This window comes from Fukomys damarensis, unplaced genomic scaffold, assembly GCF_012274545.1.
Source record: "Fukomys damarensis isolate Sample0158 unplaced genomic scaffold, DMR_v1.0_HiC HiC_scaffold_30, whole genome shotgun sequence".
In the NCBI taxonomy this organism is placed as follows: domain Eukaryota; kingdom Metazoa; phylum Chordata; class Mammalia; order Rodentia; family Bathyergidae; genus Fukomys; species Fukomys damarensis.
Genome location: NW_022900942.1, coordinates 46,757,329 through 46,770,538, shown reverse-complemented (window position 1 = coordinate 46,770,538; position 13,210 = coordinate 46,757,329). Strand labels below are relative to the sequence as shown.

The following is a 13,210-nucleotide window of genomic DNA, read 5'->3' as shown; positions in this document are numbered from 1 at the left end:
TCAGAGAACCTGTATGAGTGCCCAAAGCACCACTCACTGAGCTGACCATCTGGTGGGGAGGGGTCCCGCTTGGATCATTTCATCTTGCATTGCCACTGCATAGCCAGCATAGTGTACCTGGTTTTTCATGAAATTGTTTCCATCTGTGAACAGGACAAAATCAGCATCAGGCAGTGGGTTTTTTTTGTAGATTTGGACAACTCCAGTTTAATGGAGACACTGAGACAATTGTGGTTAGGAGTGCCAGGTTCCGAGGGCAAAAAGGTAGCAGGATTTAAGGTTTTGACTGGAACAAAATGTAGATGGGTGTTCTCACAGATGAGGGCCTGATATTGTGTGACTCTATTATTTGAGAGCCATTGATGTCCTCTGTTATTTAATAGTTCTAGGGACAGAATGGGGAACCTGAATAGTCAATTCCTGTCTTAAGGTTAGCTTGTCAGCTTCCTTAATTAGCATAACTGTAGTGCATAGACAAGGGGACCATCCCTTTGCAACTGGATCCAATTATTTAGATGAGATATGCCATTGGCTGGTTCCAGGGGCCCACTTTTTGGGTGAGCACAAAGATAGTATGGTTCCTTTCAGTCACATACAAGGGAAGAGGTTGAGTCACATCTGGGATTTCCAATGCAGGGGCAGCAGAGGTTAGTTTTAACCTTTTAAATACTGATTCTTGTTTGTTTGTTTTTTTTAACCCCATAACAGTTGCTGTGCTTTTGGGCTTTTTAAGGCTTTATATGGGGGCTTGGCTATATCTGCAAACCCCGGAATCCAGATTTTTGCAAAAACCTTTAGCTACTAAGAATTTTCTCAACTGCTTTCATGTTTTAGGTTCTAGTATGGTACTATTTGTTTTCTTTTATTTCCTAAGCATCACATTCCTTTAGCAATTTGGAATCCCAAAAATTTGCCTTGCTGCACACAAATTTGAGCCTTTTTTCATGAAACTTTATATCCTGCCTCTTGCATTAATCATCTCTTAGTACCCTGCAAAGTTTTTATTCACTTAGTACATCAGATAATTAACAATAATAGCCATAATTATATGTGTGAAACTATGCCCTTTAATGTAATTTGGTACCAAAAGGATACTTTTTAATAACTCCTTGTTTTTCCACAGAAAATGGTATATTTTGAAGATGACTGTTATAAACACATCACAATAACATATTTAGAATTCAACCCTTTGATGATAACCAATGTAAACATTTTATAACCACATATTTAGTGATGTTTATTGGGGGTATATATTTTCAGAAGGCGTGAAAATTATTAGGGCTCCCATTAATAAACAAAGATCAGAATAAAATTTTCTCAGCAGCTGTTTCTTTATTCATCAACAGGAGTCTATCCAAACCTAAAATTTGTATTTAATTATCTTGACAATTTTTTTATTTAACCTGTAAAACCAGGTCGTAGAAATTAATTTATTTGTATCTTTGATATTATTTTGAGCAAAAAATGTAATTGGACAAACACTTTCAAACAATTGGACAGACACAGACAATTTATGAAACTAGAGTGCATTCAAATATATTTGGCCAATATAATGTCTTTTTTAATTAAGACTAGTCAAAACTTTTGCAGGTCAATTAACAGATCTCTTATAGAATTAGAATCAGGAATGAAAGCTCTTTATGACTATAAATGTAAACTTGAAACCAATAAGCAAACATACATATCTTCTTGATAAATCACTTTCATACACTTTCTTAATGTATTTAGCCCTTCTGGTCTTGTATATCTCTTTATCTTTCTAATAAGACAAACATACAAAATCCTTTTATATCAAAAGTATTTTTACTTATAGCTTTCTTAATATTTTTTCCTCTGTCTCATTTATTATAAAACTTCTATAACAAATTTCAGTTGTTAAAATTTTAAAGTGTCCTTTATTTCTGTTCTCAGATTGCTACATTTTAAAATTTGACTGGTTGCCAATAGAATAGTACTAACCTTGAGTTTTTATCAACAAAGTTCAGAAAAGAGCAAGGTAACACTATAATCACAATTCAAGAATTTGCAATGTACAAGAAAAAAATTTTTAAGTACATCAATTAAACATCAGTTCAAATGGAATCAAATAGTTAAAATTTGTAACTTGATTTCTTGTAAAATCTCTTGATGTCTGGTAAAGCACAGTTGCAGTTTCTCTGGCTTTGTTTTGGCATAAGGCTGATAACACAGTGCTGGCCTTTGGGCTACTCACATATATTTTCCTAGTCATTTGCAACAATTGAGTTATATTTATTTTTTCCAAGTTTCCTGTTTCTGTCCTTTCTTTCTGATATTGGCAGCATATTGAGTTAGAAAAGCAGTGTTCATTAGTTTGCCCCTGGGTGGTAACCTTGTTCCAAATCAGTCTTTTTCTTGCCTAGAGTTCCCTCTGGGGGCTAAGACTGGCTTAGCTGAGGCCATGATAACTCACAAAGCTTCCTGAGTGTCTTTGGTCTTAATTTTATCCCATTGTTGCCTGCAAATCCTTTTCAAAGTTTTGAATTCAAGAACAGTTGGTTTTGTATCTGCATTTCCCATGACCATATGATATTCCCTTGTCTGGTGATGCAGGACAAATAAAAGGTTGGGTGCTGCTTACAAAGGAATGACCATATGTTCATTCGCCTGGCTGTGGGGCCTCTCAGCTGCTCTTCTGGCCCATCCAAGCTAAGTAACACTGTAGAGTTAGTGATCCATTTTGTTTATATTAAATGCTGGCCATGGAATAAAAAAATAGGCCATACATAAGCTCCACAACTCAGGGAGGGATCTCTCCCTGTCCTCCCTTTGTCTTGGTGCACAGACGAGATTATCTGTTGTTTTCGTAGCTCATTCCATTCATTCTGTTTTACATACACAATCACATAAGAAGTTAACACATTCCCTCCTTGGGGCCCCTTACGAAGTATGGTAACACACTGATGGTATAGGTATCTGTGCATCACAGGCTGGGGCAAATGAAACCCTCACAAATGGCAAAGGATGGAGGATGATCAGATTTCCATTCTGTGTCTTGTCCAAAATTGAAGAGTCCAAAGTGAAAGCAAAACAAACTAGGGGTTGCCCAGGGAGTCTCATCATTCAGACAGATGATCCCTTTCATTCAGTTGCCCTCCTCCTACTGTCTCTGTTCTGGGTTCAAGCAATTCAACTGCTGATGAGCTGGCCTCTGAGTCTTAGAACGGGAACCCAGGAAATTCTGGGGGCGTGCCTCTTTCCTTCCAAGGAGGTGGATGGCTGTTCCCTCCAATGGGACCCTGGTTGAGGCCCAACATGGACCATGTCAGTTAACCCTTTCCCTCCTGGCCAATGCACCAAAATGATGTGGAATCAACTGGTAAATGACACACAGAGTGTGTAGAAGTGGGGGAAAAAAAAAACCCAAATCAAAAAACAAAACATTGCTTCAAAGGCTGTGCCAAATGATGGACCCTGGCTGACAATCTGTCTTTTATAGGAGTCTTACATTCATGATAGGTGATAAGACATTCTAGTTCCTATAGTTCCTATCACAAATCATGGTCAAAGACAGTACAATGTTAACCCAAAGGCAGCATTCTCTTTCAGGATGTTTATCTTTAGTTATTCCAGCCCATAAGAGTGGGGGTCAGAATTAGGAAAGCAGGACTGGTGATGTTCTTTTTATCTTAATTTTTTTATTTCAGACTATTTACAAAAGTTTTCCCTTTATCCTGACCTGGCCAGGTGCTCTGATAATTTCTACATTTAGATTAACTTTAATAATCTACTTTCTTGTTACTATTTTTTTATGGCCCTATAGTGTTGCTTGGTGAAGAAATAAGGCTTTGGGGCACTTTTCATATTTATGTGACTTTTATGAATGGGATTCACCTATAAGAGCCTTTTTTAGTTTCCTTTTGGATAGGCTATGTTGAATAAAATTATTGTGTATTTTTTTCTGTAATAGCAAAAAGAAAAAAATTTTTTTTTTTTTTTTTGGTACCAGTAATAGAACTCGGGACCAATAGAACTTGGGACCTTACACTTGTGAGGCAGGCGGCAGCATCACTGAGCTAAATCCCCATCCCAGCAAATATTTTTAAATGAATGACATAATCTCTGACCTACTTAATGATTTTCGTTGGTCATATTTATTTCTTTACAAATGCTTTCCATATAAAGGTATGATATGTATTCATTATGAGAGTATTTATTATATAGTGAAGAAAATTATAGAACTTTAGCTGAAAAGGATTTTACAGTTGTGTGATCTACCATATTTGTTTTTCTTTCTTTCTTTTTTTTTTTTGGTACTGGAGATTGAACTTGGGTCCTTGTGCTTATGAGGCAGGTGGCGGAATCACTGAGCTAAATCCCTGGCCCCTCAACTATATTTTCTTTATGGATGAGAGTATGGATGTCCAGAGAGATAAGCAGGCTTTACTAAAGTTACTGTGAAAAATCTCAGTGCCAGTATACTTGAGATTCATGATAAGAAAAGGCATTGTGAAGAGAGCAGAACAAGGAAGGCAAGATAACTTAATAAGAGTATAAATTCTCTTCATGTGTATGTTTGTTTATTTTTCTGGGTTTCTTATAAACATATCAGTCTTAGAGATTACCCAGCTAAAAAGAAAGGTCTGCATCCCATTCATAAATAGTGTGGCTGTGGGCCAGGGATTTAGCTCAGTGGCATCACTGACTGCCTTGTAAGCGCAAGGTCCTGAGTTCAATCCCCAATACTGCAAAAAAAAAAAAAGTATAATAGATAATGTGAAATAAGAAGAAAAGGGGCACAGGGGAAGGGGAAGGGGAAATGGACCAGGTATGGGAAAGGAAAGAACAGAATGGAATTAATAGGAGAAAGTGAAAACATGGAAATAAATAGTGTGGCTTGGGGAAATGGCTTGAATGTCATAATGAGCTAGAAGAAAGAGATCTGTTGAGCACTACAATGTGCTATAAACTTTCACACAAATTATTTCAAAGATAATGTGGCAGAGAGAGTGAAATTTCAACTTGATTGGCTTTGGGATCTACCCCAGGGATTGATGGAGCATATTAGCTGTGTGGATAGATGATGGAGGTCCAAGCCATGTCCCTTGCCCCTTCTGCTATCGTACTGTTGTGCTTTTCTTCCTGGCTCTCATGAAATAAGCAATTTTGCTCCAACATATCCTTCCAGCCTGATTCCTCCGCTTTATAGCCAGCCAATTATGGACTGAAACTGTGAGCAAATTCAGCCTGTTCTCCTTTAATCTGTGGGTATCAGATATAGTGTCTCAGTCATTTCATTGATTTCAATATCTCTGCCAGAGGATACTAAGAAAGAAAATCTATAGGACCCAAGTTATTTAGAAGTTGTTCTGGTAGAATAGGATTCTGGAAGGAAGTCAGTTTAGTAGCCTAAAGAAAAAGTTTAGGTTCCATATAGACGCCACTTGTGCCAGTATCTGTGTGATCTTATGGACTCAATGTGTGTATCCTCTTTGGAGAAATAAGTACCAGCAGCAGAGAATTTAGAATTAACATCTCTATACAAAGAGTAACATGAAAATTATGGTTGTTCTAATATATACTTTGGTGAATTGTAAATTTTAATGTTGGTCATGTTTAGGTCTTTTTAAAACAATTTTTGTCCCTAAAAGAATGATGTCCTTAATCATTCTTTTTCAGAATGATTAAATTAGGATATTTTTCAGAATTAAATATTAATGATAAAGATATTTTTGGTTTGTGTTTTTAACTTTATAACTAAGAATGAATACAGTAAAAACCTCCCTATTAATGGTATCTTTTTATTCCCGTCCAATTATTTGTGCACTACTAAGAATGCAGGATATCAGTATGAAGTAAAAAGTAATATGGCGTACACATCTTTAGCAAAACATTGAATATACATATTATTTTCATTTCATTGACAGGATTTAACTAAAAGTATGAAAGGAATCTAAATCTAAACAAATAGGTAATTTGATAATTAAAAAATGAAACCTGGGGCCGGGGATTTAGCTCAATGGTGCCACTACCTGCCTTGCAAGTACAAGGTCCTGAGTTTGTCCTGAAAAAAAAAAAAAAAAAAAAAAAAAAAAAAAAGAAACCAGTTATTTTAACTTTTTTTCTTCTCTGGATTATAATTCAATTCTGTGTAGGGCTTCATATATAAAATGTTTCTGATGACTGAAAACATTCTTGTTTCTTCAAATTGAAGTAAAATTTACATACATTTGCTTGAAGTAAAGATTGCATACATATTTTGTTACAAAGTGAGATTACTTTATGAAAGATTACATTGAAAAACAAACCTGTAATGCCAGCACTTTTTGAAGTTGAGGCAGGAGGATTACAAATGTGAGCCCAGCCTGGACAACTTGGTGAGAGCCTGTCTCTGAATAAATAACTAAATAAAATATTTTAAAAATTGGGTATATAGCTAAGTATAGAGGTCATGGATTCAGTCCGCAGTACCTCAAAACAAGCAAAACACAGAATCGCCCTAAAGAAATTCTAGCACATCTGTGAATGTTGGTAAACTGTGGCTTTAGGAACATATTTTTATTCTGATGGGCATTTTTTTTCTCCTCTACTTCATTTGAATATTTCTTTTAGAGTAAGTGAAGAAAAGGAAGTGACAGAAGAACGACTGAAAGCTGAGCAGGAATCATTTGAAAAGAAGATTAGGCAGTTGGAAGAACAGAATGAACTGATCATCAAAGAAAGGGAAGATATCCTTTTTGAAAACTCTCTTTTTTAATGTGCAGAAAGTTTGACTTTTTCATGCATAAAATGTAAATTCCAGAGAAATAATTGTTCTAATTTATAACGGGGACTAAATCTGCATGTGCTGCCATTTCTAGGCAATCAGAGAGACACTTAACAGCATGTGCTGTTGCTTCCTTTGTGCTTGATAAGGCCACCCAGCTGTTCTACTGCTGCTGTTATGCTGCAAAGCACATATTTGTCAACTAAAAAAGACAATAAGAAATTTGGGAATTAAAATGTAGTGTTGGAACTTTATTAAATTCCATTCCAGTACTGTAATTGAGCCTGAACCTACTTGCATTTGGTATTCTTTGTAGCTAAAGCTTTGACAATCTGAAGAAATTCTACTCTGAAACCATAAAAATAAAAATTTTCTTTGTAATATATAAACATTGTAATTGATAAGTGTTTACATTGCAGCATAAAACTACCAAACTCATGGAAGAGAAAACTATTGAGTTTAGAACTACAAGTGTTTATGTGTGTGTATACATACATTACATTATTTATATGAAAGTAAAAACATATTTAACTTAAAAGTTATACTTAATGAGATATGTGAGTTAAAATGAGCATATTTTTGGTTTAAGTAGGTAGAATTAATTTTCCTTGGATGTTTTATGCAGAGGCATTGCATAAAAGAGAAATGACTGTCCCTAAAGTTAGGGTGACTGATCTGCCAGCTAACCTGGCATATGAATGCTAGAAAGAACCACTTGCCTTGGGTAGTATGATCATTAACTTGATTGTTAGATATTATTTCAATGATTCTGAAAGTGTCAAAAATGATCATACATCAGCAGTAGCTATGCCTTTGTGAATATTAGAGAAATAGAAGCTTAAGCATAGATTAATTAGCTTATAAAGTACAAAACTGTAACCATAAAAAATGAGTTCTGAACTTCCATTTTTCAAATAGTGGGAGTGTTTGATAGAAAATTAATATAATTGGAATTCTTAGACTCGATTTGCTGACCAGAACATTAATAACACTTATTTAACCCAAAGTTCTAAAGGAGTTTCCCTTTTCTCTGCCTAGGTTGCTCTGCCTTAATTGTCATGGGTTGTCACTTTCAGGCCAGTCTGATTTTCTTCCATCTAATTTTCTCTCCAGGTTTAGAGAAATGCTGTTTAGTCAGAATTAACAATACACTTCACCTAGCATTTTCAAGAAATGGTAAATCAAGAATGCTTTTTTGTGCTTGCCTGAATTCAGTTGGTACTAAATAAATAAATAAACAAACAAGTAAATAAATGAATGCTTTCTGGGGGTGCAACAAAAATTCAGTTTACAGGGCCTTTTTTCCCACATAAGAACTCTGTAGATAGATAGCTTCTGGCATTAATTTGATGGCTTAAAGTTTTCAGTGTTGGCATCTGTGCAGTTCCCCTACCTTTTTTTCTAATGGTTGCTCCCATTCTAGGTGTCATACAGAGGTGATCAAAATACATGGTAAATGTTTAAAATTTAAAAAAAAAATTGTACAGTAGAAGTCACATTGCCGTTAATCCCCCACACAGTTCTCTCTGTCACTTTAATCATACTTAGCCCATCACTCTTGCCACTTTTTAAAGTGGATCCTATTTCATATTTTTATGAAATGTGATAAAAAAATATAGTGAATACTCTTGCCATATGTGCCAGCCATTGGAAAGTAAGGCATAAAAACTTTATGGTGTGTCTTCATCTACCTTATTTACTGGATCTGACACCATGCAACTTCTGGCTCTTCCTCAACGTCAACATGACCATCAGACATAAGCATTTTGAATCAATTCAGAACATTGAGGCTGCCATGACAGTACAACCAAAGATACAAAAGAGGACTTGTAGAAGAGCTTCAGACCTGCAAGAACAATGGAGTGTGTGTTTGAAGCGAGGGAAAATATTTTGAGGAAGATTAACCATATGTCTTTACTGTGATAAATTTTTAAAATTTAAACATTCACTGTATATTTTGATCATACCTCATATTTGTGTTGAGACAGGAAGAAAAGGTGGGAGAGGTCCTGACAATTGTGACTTTTTTTTTGAAAAACATAAAAACTTCTTCAGAACATCGTCTACCTTCCCTCTTCCCCAGCTGGTAGTCTTTCATATGATGCTTACTGTCCTGAACTTTATTCTATATCAATGTAAGCTTATAAAAAGGTTGAGAGAGTAAGTGTGTTGCTTGTCCAATTTACATAGTGGGAGGTGCAAGGGAAAGGTGATCAGAAATGAAGTCAACCTCCAACTCTTATTGCAGAAGTAGGGAAAATAGAGTTCACTTTTTATATGGAAAGGAGGTGCTGATACTTAGACTTTCTTAGGATAAAAAATATGTATAGCATTCAGTGGAACTGAGGTAAGTTGGGGAAAGAAGGTGAGAGATTAATAGATAATTTAGAAAGCTTGCCTATAATTAGAGTCTGGTGATATACTTCAAGAAAATTGTATAGCTATTTGGAAAGGTAGATACTAATTTCAGTGGACTGTGATATATAGCACTTACGAGTCAAGATTAATGCCTTCTAAGTGCTGAAGCTGACTAAAGTCAACATAACTGTGAATGGTTTCTTCTGGCAGGATCAGTGTTAAGAAACACCAGTGATTGTAGTGACATTGTTTTGTATATTTTCTTCATGATTTAGCTCCAGAGTCAACCCACTGCTGTGGTGGGCTGTATCAGTACAGTGCCCACTAAATCTTCTGCCACCTCATTCTTCTGTATTGTCTAAAGCTGATCTTGTGCAATTACTGTACACAAGTACAGTAATGGCAAAAAAAACCCTGTGACTCTCCTAGCCTAAAATGCCTAGTGTCTGACCCTCCACACAAAACGTTTGCTGACCCTTGATCTCTCTTCTGAGTGAAAAAGGAAAGAAAAAGGTTGTGATAAAGTCAAAGGCTTATATATGTGGAGTAGTTAGGACCTATTTTACACATGGGAAGAAAGGAGTTGGCTTGATCTTTTATTCTTTATTGTGAATAGGATTGAAATAAATGTTATACTACTACCAAAAATTAAAATTGTTTAATTGATATAATTCCTTTAATTGACACTACCAAAGATAGGTAATATTTGTAGAATTTTATTGTCAAAAAAGGAAAATAAATGATTTAAAAGAAGATATATCCCTGGTTTTCTTTCCAAGTTAGATTGCTAAGGTACAAATCTCCTTTACCAGAATAAACCTGTCAAAGGTTAATACAGATGATTTTGCAGTACATAAAATTCTATAAAACTTAGAAACATAAAATGAGGTTGTAATTTAAAACAATATAATTTTAACTACAAATACATTTGCCTATCATAGATGAATGATTCAGACTCTTTCATATACATGAAATCAGATAATTTCAGCTCATTTTAAAATCTATTTTAGTTTGAGGAAGTATATTCATGAATTGTAATTTTTGGCATTTTAAAGATGTGTTAATAATTTATGGTTTTCTTGTTTTTAAAGTTCTAATAACTTGATTAATTAATCAGCTCTACAAACAGTCCAGTGCTTTAGTGAAAAATAAATGTTACATGTTTGCATCAGTCTTTTGAAGGATTTATTCTTAGAGAAAATTGGGAGTTTATTAAAACATAAAAATTCTGAGTAATTTTCAATTTTTTGAAAAAGAAAGCTTATTCTTAAGATTTTAATCATGTAAATGAATATGCAATTTACAAAGCTAAGCAGTCCAATAAACCTAGTAGATTTTTGCCTGGCTGAATTAGTATGAAAAGAGAGATAAAAGTGATACTTAAGATATATCCAATAATGATAATTCTGAAACATTTTAGCATATAGTGGCATAAGACAGAGGATGTAGCCTTTAGAAAAGTTGATTAATATTTTACTAGTTATATTTCTAGACATGATACAGATCAATGGTATCAAAGTGTACAAAAGGAAGGGAAAGTCTAAGATTTTTGACCTGACAGTTTTAACTGGCACTTCAAGGAAAGTAACAGTGGAGAAAGCACAGTGGACTTCAAAGTCAAAATCCTGTTTCTGCACTGACTAGCCTCTTGGGAAAGTTACTGAACTTCCCTGAGTCTCTTTTTATATCTGTCATATTCAGATAATACTTTTTTTTTTTTTTTTTTTGCTGGCTTGTTGAAATTTTAAAGAATCATAAAGAATCTAGCAATGTCTTCTACTTAGGGGATACTGAATAAAAGGCAGCATTTCTCATTTTGAGTACTATTAAAATGGATGCAGGATGAGATGACTGACCCTTTTACATTTTGTGCTTTTCTTCTCTAGGATTTTGATGGTTTTAATTAGGTTACAAGTGAGTGGGCTGTTTAGAGAACTCCCAGGAATGTGAAACTTACTTGTTCACTGCTATATCTTCTAAGCAAGCTGTAATGAAGAGGGAAATATCTGTACCACTTGCACCTCCTGTGCTCCTTAGGAGGAAACTGAGTTTTAATTTCCTCTCCCAGAACCCAGACTGATGGAGATGCGTGACTTTTTTATTCTCCTCTGGTTTGTTTCCTTTTCTCTCTGGCTGAGATTTGGTAAACAGTAGGTTTAGAGATACTTGGAGAGCACATCTTGGTATGGGTGATCTTTCTCAAAACCTTGTTCTAAGAAGAAAGAATTATGAAGGAATGAACCTTTAGAATCAACCAAAGATCTCAGTGGGTTTGTGCTAAAAGTAGATTAGTGAAAATTCACAAGAATTTTATCTAATTATATGAAAACAGTCATTGGTTACAACAGTAATATGTCAGGTATTTATATTTTTCTATTTAACTATATATCTCATTTCTTCTGTAGGAGCCATCATCATCATTAGATTTTTTTTTTATTAAGGATAAGAACTATATTATGGGAATGGTATAGTGATATAAGAGGAAGGGGAAGCATAGTCGAAATAAAATTTCATACGAAGCACACTGTTTAAAGAGAAAGGGTAACTCTTCTTTTTATTAATCTAGCTGGCCCTATATAAGACAAGGTAGGACATTTTCTAGTCTTTGAAATAGAATAAAAATATCTAAACTTAAAATAGTTACTCTGTATCTTTTCTTTGTAGAAGATAAAGGATATGGAAGAAGAAAGGGTGTTTTGGTGTCTGGTAGTACAAATCACTAATAGAGCAAACCGTGTTGCCAAACATCTTTACTAGCTTTGATAAATTTTGGCCTTTTTGAAAAAAAGTTGGGTTTTTACATTGCATGCCTTCAAATTGAATTATTCAGCGATATAATATATTCTATATACTTGCATGAAACTGTTTTACTCCAGTTAATAAACCTTGTAAGATACTGTTTGTTGTTCTTTTGGTACCAGGGATCAAACTCGGGTCCTTGTGCTTACGAGGCAGGTGGTAGGTAGCACCACTGAGCTAAATCCCTGGCCCTGTAAGATATTGTTTTGCTAAATAAATAATTACTTTTAATACTATAGCAGTTATATAGCTTGAGGCCATTTTATTTGCTCTGTGATGCTATATAAATTTAGCAAATTTTGGACCATTATTATTGTATTTTATCATTTTAAGTCAGAATGACACATTAAATAACTTTATATTACAGGGGGGAATAAGCATGCTTAAGGAAAGAACTGATTATTATTTTGGTTATTGTATAAACCATAATTTAAATTTATTTTTATTGTTTTAAAATATTTAGATAATGCTAAGTATAGGAAGGAATTGATGCCAAATATTTGTGGAAAATAAAACAATTACATAAATTTATTTCTATACTTAATTTCATTTCAGTAAGAGCCTTTCTGGGTTAAATTACTCTTTGATAGTGAATTATATTTGCATTTTACTATTCCAGAATTCACCCAAGAAATAAGAAAAGAAGTATTTCTTACCTGCCTATGGACATGCATTCCTTATATGAGACTTCTTTGATTCTGTCATGGATAATAAATTCATTATCTGATGTCTAGCTCTTAAGCTCATTGTAGCTTAGAGAGAGGAAATTAGTAGGGAGTGGAGCTGCAGTGAGAATATTGAAGTTGAGAGGAGTCAATGTGAAATATTAAAAATCATGTAATAACTAAAAATGAACAAGAGTCTAGAAGTCCACCCACCTAAATATATATCTTGGGAACTTCAGTGTGAAATACAACATAGTATGTAATATTGTTATGATGATTTTGCTGCATGAAGGTAACGAGTTTTTTTTTAATCCCTTCTTCCCTTGCAGTAGTATAAGTACTTCCATTAGACATCTTACAATTGTTACGTTGCTTTTTTTTTTTTGGTGGTACCGGGGATTGAACTCGGGTCCTTGCGCTTGCAAGGCAGGCCACCGAACCGCTGAGCTAAATCCCCAGCCCCAAGACATTGTTATGTTGCTTTTCTATTTACAGAGTACTTCCACATGTTCATAATAATCCGGTCAAGTTAAGTGTGGCAGATACTCTTATCCTCATTTTATAGGTGAAGAAATAAATCTGAAGTGGTAGTTGAAATAAAGTCCTAAAAATGAACTATTTTGCCACCGTGTTCTGCTCTTTCCATTATGCCTAATTATTTCTG

The 13,210-nt window shown here is 34.5% G+C and overlaps 1 protein-coding gene across 5 annotated transcripts in view; it reads left to right on the top strand.

The window, feature by feature from the left end:
- Positions 1-13,210, top strand: part of Kiaa1328 (KIAA1328 ortholog) — a 266,616-nt gene that overhangs the window by 30,464 nt on the left and 222,942 nt on the right. For all 5 annotated transcript variants that reach the window (XR_004514763.1, XM_033757356.1, XM_033757355.1 and 2 more), the window contains one exon: positions 6,571-6,686. Coding sequence is in view for 4 of the 5 variants with exons in the window: in XM_033757356.1 (XP_033613247.1) it covers positions 6,571-6,686 (116 nt within the window). In the remaining variant the exon portion in view is untranslated. The remainder of the gene's footprint in view (positions 1-6,570; positions 6,687-13,210) is intronic.